Source organism: Narcine bancroftii, chromosome 2 (genome assembly GCF_036971445.1).
Source record: "Narcine bancroftii isolate sNarBan1 chromosome 2, sNarBan1.hap1, whole genome shotgun sequence".
Classification (NCBI taxonomy): Eukaryota; Metazoa; Chordata; class Chondrichthyes; order Torpediniformes; family Narcinidae; genus Narcine; species Narcine bancroftii.
Genome location: NC_091470.1, coordinates 197,223,158 through 197,233,479, shown reverse-complemented (window position 1 = coordinate 197,233,479; position 10,322 = coordinate 197,223,158). Strand labels below are relative to the sequence as shown.

The 10,322-nt window shown below is 54.1% G+C and overlaps 1 protein-coding gene across 1 annotated transcript in view; it reads right to left on the bottom strand.

Annotated features, from left to right (window-relative positions):
• Positions 1-397: 397 nt before the first annotated feature.
• The window catches only part of LOC138753052 (transcription initiation factor TFIID subunit 6-like), a 13,618-nt gene continuing 3,693 nt past the window's right edge, over positions 398-10,322 (bottom strand). Inside the window, exons 2-7 of the mRNA XM_069915644.1 lie at positions 10,213-10,321; positions 9,573-9,746; positions 7,666-7,872; positions 5,944-6,144; positions 3,599-3,822; positions 398-2,620 (exon numbers count right to left, since the gene is read on the bottom strand). Of these exons, the coding sequence (XP_069771745.1) occupies positions 2,587-2,620; positions 3,599-3,822; positions 5,944-6,144; positions 7,666-7,872; positions 9,573-9,746; positions 10,213-10,321 (949 nt within the window). The 3' untranslated portion in view covers positions 398-2,586. The remainder of the gene's footprint in view (positions 2,621-3,598; positions 3,823-5,943; positions 6,145-7,665; positions 7,873-9,572; positions 9,747-10,212; position 10,322) is intronic.

Genomic DNA, 10,322 nt, shown 5'->3' with positions numbered 1-10,322 from the left:
AGTCTGGAAAGCTACACTGGAAGGCCCTCAATAGTAGTGGAGAGGGTCAAATTCATGGGGGACGGGGTCAACATCTCCAAGGAGGGATCTGTCCACATCGGTGCAATCACAAAGAAGGCTGGCCAGCAGCTGTACTTGGTGAGGTGTCTGAGGAGATTCGGGTTGTTAACTCAGCCTGCGACATCACAGGCACCAGACTCCACTCCATCAAGGTCATCGATATAAGGTGGCATCTTAATAAAAGACCTTCTATCCTCAAAACCCTCTCCCCAGGCCATGTCCATTTCAATCTGCTACCATCAGGGAAAAGGAACAGGAGCCTGAAGATGAGCACAAGGACAGCTTCCTACTCGCTGCCATCATATTCCCGAATAATCAATGAACCAAAGACACGGCCTGACTTTTCATGCAATATTATTTTAATTATTTTTACAGTCATGTTGCAAGATGGTTATAATACGAATGTTTGCTCTATGATGTTGCCCAAAACACCGAATTTCATGCCTTGTTCATGACAATTCATTCCGATTCTGATGTTGAGGATGGCCAGGCTTCCAGCCTCCTTCGTGACAACATTCTACAGGAGCACCATTGAGAGGGTCCATCACCGTGTGGGATGGGAGCTGCAAAGTTTCGGACTGGACGTCAATACAGAGGGTCATCAAAACCGCCAAGAGGATCACTGGGGTTCCCCTTTCCCCTACTGAGAGCGTTCGCTGGGAGTATTGAAATAGGCCTCAATGAATGATCGAGGAGCCTTTCCATCCAGCACACAAGATCTTTAACCCACTAGCTTCAGGAAGGCCAGGCTGGGGAACAGCTGTGAGACTGATGAACGGTGTTGTGTAACCGAGTAAATCGTCCCAAAATATTTATACATATTTATTTTAAATTACATCTTTGTACAGGCAGTCCCCGAGTTACGAACGGACTATGCGTGGTTTCTGCGGGTCATATGACTGCCATTTTGAGCCGATTCACGTTGCTGTCGACAATCAAAATCAGCGTAATATGCCTGTCAGCCTGTACTTTAGTGCAAGGAAAATCTCAAAGCCCTTTTCAATGACGTAAAAGCTGCCCGCTTGCCTACAAATTCAACTCAAAGATGGACCTAGAAACGGATCTCGCTCGTAACCTGGGGACTGCCTGCATATGCAATTATGTGCTGCGTATGTGGTTTGGACAAACGATTTTGCCTGGGTTGTGTATGCACAGTTCAGATCGTAATAAACTTTAAGTGTTGGAGGCTAAAGAGGGAACTTAAGTTTCTAAAACTCACCAGAGGCATGGGTCAGTCTTCCCCAGGGTATGGGAGTCTAAAACTCGCAGGGGAAGGTTTAAAAGGTGCCCAAGGGCAGTGAGACTGTGGATCCAAGTGCTGGAGGAGAATTTCCGGGAACAGTTTGACGATATCGACAGTTAACTGTGTTTCAATTTGTAAATGTGTTTTTCGTGAAATGGCCTGAATTGTAGACAAATTATTCTGGACAATTAATTAATTAATTAAAGGCCAGTACTTTGGTGCAAGGAAGGACGAGAGGTGACTTGACAGAGGTCTACAAGATTAGGAGAGGCATATATAAGGTGGACATGACCAGGGCGGGAGTAGCAAACACCAGAGGACATGTGTAATTGTTTTAAAATTTAGACATTCAGCACTGTAATGAGTACTTTTGGCTTAACTATAAACCACACTTAGAATATTGTGTTCCTTACGGGAAGGACGTGGAAGCTATGGAGAGTGTGCAGAGGAGATTCACCACGATGGTTCCTGGATTGGAGAATGCCATGAGGCAAGGCCAGGACTTTTCTCTTTGGAGCAAAGAAGGAGGAAAGGTGACTTAATAGAGGTCTACAAGATAAACAGAGGCATGGATAGGGTGAATGGCCACGGCAGGAATAGCAAACACCAAGTACAAAGTGAAGGGAGGAAAGTTTAGGGGAGACATCAGGGGTATTTTTTTTTAATATAAATACAGAGAGTTGTGGGTGCCTGGAATGCATCGCCAGGGATGGTGGTGGAGACTGGAACAATAGGGGCATTTAAGAGACTCTTGGATAGGCATGTGGGTGGAAGGAAAATAGAGGGAGGTGTATGTGGGTCAGCACATCATGGGCCAAAGAGCCTGTACTGAGCTATAATGTTCTACGTTGATTTACTGCCAAAAAGCTGCAAAAGGTGGGAGCAGGTGTCACATTTAGAAGACGTTTGGATAGGTACCTGGATAGGAAAGGGTTAAAGGGATAGGCAGGGTCAAATGCAGGCAAACAGGGCTAGTTCAGGTAGGCACCTTGGCCAGTATGGACTAGTTGGGCCAAAGAGCCTGCTCTGTGCCGTAAAACTCTGCAAGCTGTCCTTTTTCTCCAAATGGTCCAGTCTATTGTGTTCTTGAGGTGCAGGGAGGGTCACACCACGTTGATGCAACCGTGTTAAACTCTTCCACTAATAACCCTGTGCCCTGTGTGTACCTGGGACGCTGAAGCAATAAGACCTTCACTGCATACATTGTACACCCGGATAAGGCAACAGACTTCATTCATTCACAAACCAAGTTCTCCCCAGGAGCCAGGTTCCATGACAGGCTGTCAATCATTAGGGAGGGGTGGGGAAACCAATGCTCTGGAAATGAAGAGACAGGTTATGAAATGAGCTTTATTGTGGAAAAATCAGGGTACAGCGTGTAATTCGAGAGATAGGTGGTGTGTGTGTGTGTGTGTGTGTGTGTGTGTGTGTGTGTGTGTGTGTGTGTGTGTGTGTGTGTGTGTGTGTGTGTGTGTGTGTGTGTGCGCGCGCGCGTGCGTGCGGAGGAAGGGCGTGGTGGGGAGAGAAAGGGTGAATGGCAGGTGGGGAGGAGAGACAGAGGGGAGGGTGGAAGAGAAAATGAGAGGGCAGGAGATGGAGAAGGAGGTTGGGAGACAGAAGGGTGGGAGACGTGGAGGGGAGAGAGAGGGGAGGGGAGGAGGAGAGAAAAAGAGGGGTGGGAGAGGAGGGGGAGTTGAGAGGTAAGGAGGGGAGGGGGTTGGGAGAGAGAGGAGGGAGGGAGGGTGGGAGAGAGGAGGGAGGGAGGGTGGGAGAGGGAGGGTGGGAGAGAGAGAGAGGAGGATGGGAGAGAGGGGGAGGGTGGGAGAGAGGGGGAGGGTGAGAGAGAGGGGAAGGTGGAAGAGAGGGGAAGGGGAAAATGGGAGAAAGAAGAGGGGAGGATAGGGGAGAGGGGATGTGGAGAAAGAAAGGGAGAGAGGAGGGGAAGGAGAGTGCAGGATAAGAGTGGGTAGGGAGAGAGCGTATGTGCGCGCGCACCCATTTGAACGCACCCATTTGAATGCATCCCTTGCTCTCACTGAGTCCACATTTACACAGTGTGGTGGCCCTGCCAGCAGGGGCAGCACTGCCTGCATTTCGCTGCCACTGACTCATGCCTGCTTTGGACGTCTTGGAGAGGCCTTCACCCTGCCCCACCCCCACGTGTCTCTCTTGCCTTCCCCTCCTGCACACAGAAGTCCCCAACCTGACCTCAGGCAGCCCCAGCACCCCGGCTAGCTCCCCGAACGCGCGTCCCACCCCCCCCAACCGAGCAGCGGAGGAGAGGAGGGGGCTCACTTGGGGGAGTGCTGCTGTAGGGAGGTGCCCGTGGCCTGCCCCTTGCCCTCGGCCACCGAGGGGAGGGAGACCACGATGTATTTCTGCGTGCTGCTGCTGATGGTACTGCTGGGGGGGGTCTGCGAGGCGGACACCAGCTTTACCGTGGGCTGGGCGCTGGACGCAGCGGTGGTGACGGGCGAGGTGCCACTGCTTCCACACGATGTGGTCCTCAACGTGATCACCTGGGAAGGGGTAGAGAGAGAGAGAGAGAGAGAGAGCCAGAGATTCAGGTAGCGCCCACAGAGCGAGATATGGGCTGGCTATTACAGTGACCCCGGTTCGGATACCATCCTGTCTGTAAGGAGTTTGCAAATTTCCCCTGGGGGCTCCAGTTTCCTCCCGCTCTTCAAAAATATTCCGGGGGTTGTCGGTCAATTAGGATATTTGGGCAGTGTAGGCCTGTGGGGCAGGAGGGCCTGTTACTGTGCTGCATGTCTAAATTTAAAATTCAGTGTACAAAATTATAATGGGCATGGACAGAGTAATTGCAAGTAGGTTTTTGCCACTGATATTAGGTAAGATCCAAACCAGAGGATATGGGTTCAAGGTGAAAGGGGACAGGATTAGGTGGAACATTAAGTGTGTTTAGTTCTGGTCGCCTCATTACAGGAAGGATGTGGAAGCTACGGAGAGGGGGCAGAAGAGATTCACCAGGATGTTGCCTGGATTGGGAAACAAGTCTGATGAGGCAAGGTTAGCAGAGCTGGGACTTTTCACTTTGGAGCGTAGAAGGATGAGAGGAGAATTGATAGATTGTGAGAGGGTGGACAGCCAGCATCTGTTTCCCAGGGCAAGAGTAGCAAACACCAGAGGACATCTGTACAAAGTGAAGGGAGGTTTAGGGGAGACGTTGGGGGTGGGGGGTGTTTTTTTTTACATAAGCCGCTTTCAGGTGCTCGGACACAGATAATGCACCAGCAGATGCGGCTGGGAGAATGCAGCTGGAATGTTCAGGTGGCCGCGGAAAAGATGCCTTTCTGTCACCTGAAGGAGAGTCGCATCCAAGCGAACACCGGCTCCCGTGGAATGCTGCTTTCAGGTGCCACGGGGGATTCTTGGAGACAGAAATTATACCTACAGGAGGAGGGTTAGGTAAGTCCTCCTCCTGGCTGGGTTCTCCACTTTCAGGTGGCCTCCCGACGGTTGCTTTGGGGTAGAATAGGCGGCTTTAGATCGGGGTATTTTGGCCACCTGAAAGTGCCTATAGAGAGTGGTGGGTGCCAGGAGCATTTAAGAGCCTCTTAGACAGGCACGTGGATGAAAGAAAAATACAGAGTTTTGAGGTAGGGTGGGTTGTGTACTTTTTTTTGGTAGGATCATATAGGTCAGCACAACATCGAGGACCGAAGGGCCTGTACTGTGCTGTACATTAGGGGGAATTTGTTCACTCAGAGTGTAGTGGAAGTTTGGAACAAGTTGAAGTGGGCTTTGATTTTAAAATTTAAGAATTTGGACAGGTACATGGACGGGAGGGATATGGACTGGATGCAGGTCAATGGGACCAGGCAGAATAATAGTTTGGCTCAGACTAGAAGGGGCGGAGGGCCTGGTTGTTTTTGTGCTGTAATGTTCTACGGCAGTGTCAGCAGGGAGGGGGGTGGGGGGGGGAATGTCTGTCTGCAGGGGGACTGTCAACATCAAGAGGCTGGCCCCTCGGACCCAAAACACTGATATATTGTGGCATTAGGGTTGACCCTTCCCCTGGGTCAGATCAGGGAAGCCCCAGCCACCCACCCTGCCACTCCCTAAGCCCCCCACTCTCTTGGAAGGCCCCTCCATCCACCTCTCCCACTCCCCCCTTTGAAGCCCCCTCACCAACCCAATCGGAAAGCCATCCCTTCCCACTGCTCCTGCCACTCAGAAGCCCCCACACCCCCCTCGGGAGCCCCCTCTTCCCCCACCCCCCCAGGAACCTCCTCCTCCCTCCCCTCATTCCTAGGAAGCCCCTTCATCTCTCCCCCACATACAAGGGACCATTCTCCCACCATCCCTCCCCCTTCAAATGCCAGCTCCATCCTCACCTCCACCCTTGGAAGACCCCTCCCTCCCCCCTTTAGGAGCCCCTCCCCAGGAGCCCCCTCCTCTCACCCCCTCCACCCACTCCTCGGAAGTCCCCCTCCTCCTTCCCCAGATGCCCACCTCCCTCTTCCTCCTCCCCAACCTCTCCCTTGGAAGCTCCCTCCCCTCCTCCTCCCTCCGCCCTCAGAAGCCCCCCTCATATGCTCTCCTCCCCTTCCACACCCCACCTTGGAAGCCCCCTCTCCCCTCGGTAGCCCCCCCATCCCTCCCCCTCAAAAGCTTACCTGCTGTGTGGTGGGAGAGCTGGAGCTGGAAGACATGACAATGTAATTGGTGGGTGAGGGGGATGACTGGGTGGGGGTAGAGGGACGGGTCAGCAGGGTCTGCATCGGCAGGGTAATGGAACTGGGCACTTTGAAGATGCTGGCTGTGCTGGAGGGGGGGGCTGCTTGGGGGCTCTGGGGGATGGTCAGCAGCGGCCGGGGCTGTGGGGCAGAGAGAATGATGGGTTAGTGGTGTCCGTGCCCAGCCTCAGTCACCCCCTCTTCCTCTTCGCTGTCCCCTCTCCCCCTCTCCCCCTCCCTACCTCCTCTCCCACCCACATCCTGTCCCTCTCCCTCCTCTGCCCCGTTCCAACCCACACCCTGCCCCTTCTCTTCCCTCCCTGCCACCCTCTCCCTACTCAATGCCCCCCTCCCCGTTTCTCCCACCCACATCCTGCCCCCAACCCTTCTATAACCTCCCCCCTCACCCTATCCCATTCACCCCCACTCCCTTCCCCTCACTCCCACTCCCTTCCCCTCACCCTCCACTCCCTTCCCCTCACCCCCCCAGCCTGCCCCCTCTCACCTCCACACTATTTCCACCGATCCAGCCACCGATTGATCCAGACCACATTCCACAGTAACCCATGCCTCTTTAGTCCAAGATTAATTCCCCCACCCCCATTCATGCAGACAGGAACCATCAGGCATAGGCGCTGTGATTCAGGGGGAAGCAGATATGAGGCACTGCTCCCTCCAGGGAACGGGGAATCTGCAGAATTCTCTGCCCGTAGACGCAGTAAAGGCGTCCTCATCCACCATAGTTAGATTGTTGAATAGACAGGCAATCAAGGGTTCTGGGGAAAGAGAGGGTCGGTAAAGCTGGCCAGATCAGCGGCCATCTTGGTGAATCGTGGAGCGGGCTCGATGGGCTGGATGGTCGGCCCCTGCTCCTGGGTTCCCAAAGCGAGGAGTCTTCAGGGAACGCTAGTCTCGGGACCTGGGATTCCAAGTATCGGGGCCAGGATTCAAGAGGGCGCAGAAGGCAAGAAGGGCACCCGAAGGGGCCTTGGGCGCTGAGGGCTTCCCGATTGTGTTGGATCATTAGATCCAGAGCTCTCGGGCGGCCGAGGGATCAGATGGGAGTCTGTGCAGCTGAGGGAGGGACTGGAGGCAAATCCACGGACACTCGGTGTCTCAGAAGGGACTCTCTTTCATTTCTCTTTTTCCTATTGTTAGGGGCTCCAGGCAATGCTCACGGTGGTTCTTTGTTTGCCTTACAGCCAGGTGTATCATGCATGTTACGTTTTTATGTATTATTACATGACAATAAAAGGAACTTCTGAGATAGATTCAAAAAAGGGTTGAACGTAGCCCTACTGGGGTGGTGTAGCAGTTAGTGCAGAGCTAACGACAGGGTTTGAATCCCGTGCTGTCTATAAGTGTTTGTACGTTCTCCCCGTGTTTACGTGGGTTTTCCCCTGGGGCTCTGGATTCCTCCCACCGTTCAAAACTTACCAGGGGTGTAGGTTAATTGGGTGTAAACTGGGCGGCACGGGCTGAAATAGCCTGTTACTGCGCTGTGAGTCTACATTTACATTTTTTTAAATTGTGGGGGGGAAAGCAGGAGTCGGGAACTGAGATAGAATGGTGGGGCCCAATGGCCTCCTTTGTTTGACACGATTTTTCTCCCCAATGTCATTGCCCTGCCTTCCCCGGAGTGCCATTCAAAGGTTGCCTCACCTGCTGCACGGAGGTGGATCCCGAGGACGAAGACATCATGATGAACTTGGTGGGGGGCGGTGAGGGCTGCGTGGGGGTGGAGGGGCGAGCGGAGACCAGGGTCTGCACGGGCAGCGTGATGGTGCTGGGCACCTTGATGATGCTGGGCGACCGTGACGACGTCTGGGGGGCCTGCGGGGCCTGCGAGATGGTGAGGGTAGGACGAGGCTGTGGGAACAAAGGACAGGGTTAGAGCTCTCGCAGCCTGGGCACCCAATAACACCCACCCCTCCACCCACCACCCGAGACCTAAACAGCCATCGACCCACCACGATCATCTTGCCTCGTGGCACCCACAAACCACTTGGCGGCAACCTCTCTGGCTTATTCTTTTTCTTTCTTTGGCTTGGCTTCGCGGACGAAGGCTGCAGGCTCGTTGGTGACTGACAAGTCCGATGCGGGACAGGCAGGCACGGTTGCAGCGGTTGCAAGGGAAAATTGGTTGGTTGGGGTTGGGTGCTGGGTTTTTCCTCCTTTGTCTTTTGTCAGTGAGGTGGGCTCTGCGGTCTGGTTGGGGTTGCTGCCCGCTGAACTGTGAGGCGCCAAGATGCACAGTTGGAAGCGATATCAGCCCACTGGCGGTGGTCAAAATGTGGCAGGCACCAAGAGATTTCTTTAGGCAGTCCTTGTACCTCTTCTTTGGTGCACCTCTGTCTCGGTGGCCAGTGGAGAGCTCGCCATAGAACACGATCTTGGGGAGGCAATGGTCCTCCATTCTGGAGACGTGACCCACCCAGCGCAGTTGGATCTTCAGCAGCGTGGACTCGATGCTTGCAGACTCTGCCAGCTCGAGTACTTCGATGTTGGTGATGAAGTCATTCCAATGAATGTTGAGGATGGAGCGGAGACAGCGCTGATGGAAGCGTTCTAGGAGCCGTAGGTGATGTATATTAGCCCCCTATCCCTACATCCCCTTTCCTTTCTCTCCGCCTCTCTCCCAATCTTGTTCTGTCTCTCTTGCTCTCTCTTTCCCTGTCTCCTTTCCTCCAGTCCTGCATCCACTGAGCCACCCCCTCCCCCCCCTCCAACACCACCAATCCATTCTCATCTTTCTTCTCCCGTCCCCGTCCTCTTATCTGTGTCCAACTAGGATCCTTTTGTCTGTCGGCCTGTGCTCATCCCCTCTGTCCTTTCATTCAGGCTACTCTTTGCTCAGACCTTGGCGGGGGGCTCAGGCCCAAAAAACCAGCTATATCTGTTTACCTCCTGTGGAGGCTGCGGGACCAACCGAGTTCCTCTGGCATTTTTGCCTGCCGACTTGCGCATTTCACGCCTGGCTCCTTTATTGTCCTCGTGGGGCGAAGGGCCTGCTCTTTCGCATCAGCCCCACAGCGCATGGCCATGGAGCAAGGACCCCGTGGTCCCTCTGTTCATCAGCTCCACTGTTTACAGGGCACGTCCCAGCTAATGCCACATCGCACAGATGCGCAAGATCGATGGGCACAAGACACCGTTCTCCGAGGTACAAATCGTGGACCAACTTCATCTCCAGTCAACACCATAAAGGACCCCCATCACCCTGGTCATAACGTCTTCTTACCACTCCCTCCAGGCAGAAGGTATAGAGGTCCAAAGACCAGCACCTCCAGGTTCAAGAACAGTTTCTTTCCAACAGCTATCAGGCTCTTGAACCTCCCCAAGGCCCCAACCCTCAGCAAAAGATCCTTCTGCACTGTTGAAGCATCTTTTTTGGCATCGATTGCAAGTGAATATTTAATTTCTCTGACATTTATTATCCTTCTTCTCTCTAGTTGCAGGGGTTTCCAAGCTTTTAATTTTTAGACAGACAGCATGGCAACAGGCCATACTGGCCTGGGTCCGTGCTGCCCAATTAACCTACACCACAAAGGGATCGAACGGGGCCTTACCTGCGTGATGGTCAGCGTGGTCCTATTCACCTGCTGGGCCTGCATGGCGGCCTGCGCTCGGGCCTTCACCACGTGCGTGCACAGCATGGGGCCCAGGTAGCCGTAGTCTGCCTTGTAGGACTCCTGGTTGTCAGGGGGTGGCCGGACTTTGGCCACGACGGCAGCGCAGTGCTTCTGGAAGGAAGGGAAGGGAAAGTGGATGCAGATCTGGCGATGACTTCCAGCGGGAAGGGGCGGGGGCTTTATAACACAGCGGTAGCACGCTGGATCTTGGCGCGAGGAGTGGAGAGCAAGAGGGAAGAGAGGTCACTGTCGTTGGGCTGCATTGGTACATTATGGATAAAGGGGGAGGGGAGGAGTTGGAGTGCGTGGAGAGGGGTTGGAGACCGAGGGGGGGAGGGCTTAGCAAGGGGGACAGAGGGGGAGGGGTTACAGATGGAAGAGGGAGGCTTCACAAAGGGTGGGAGAGAGGGGTTACAGAGAGGTAGGGTGGAGGTAGGGGTACAGGACCCAGGGCAAGGGGAGGTTCATAGAGGGTGGAGGTAGGGTCCGTGAGCCAGGCGTGCTCTCCCTTACACTCGACACCATTTCAGCACCCCCACCCCTTCCGCCCCACCCAATCCCGTGCAGGTTCACTCACCAGCAGCAGGCTCTGGACGTGGTCCGCCCCGATCCTATCGATGTTGCTGACGATGGGTCCATCCAGCACCACGCGGATGCGCTCTCCTTCGACCTGCAGCCGCTGGATGA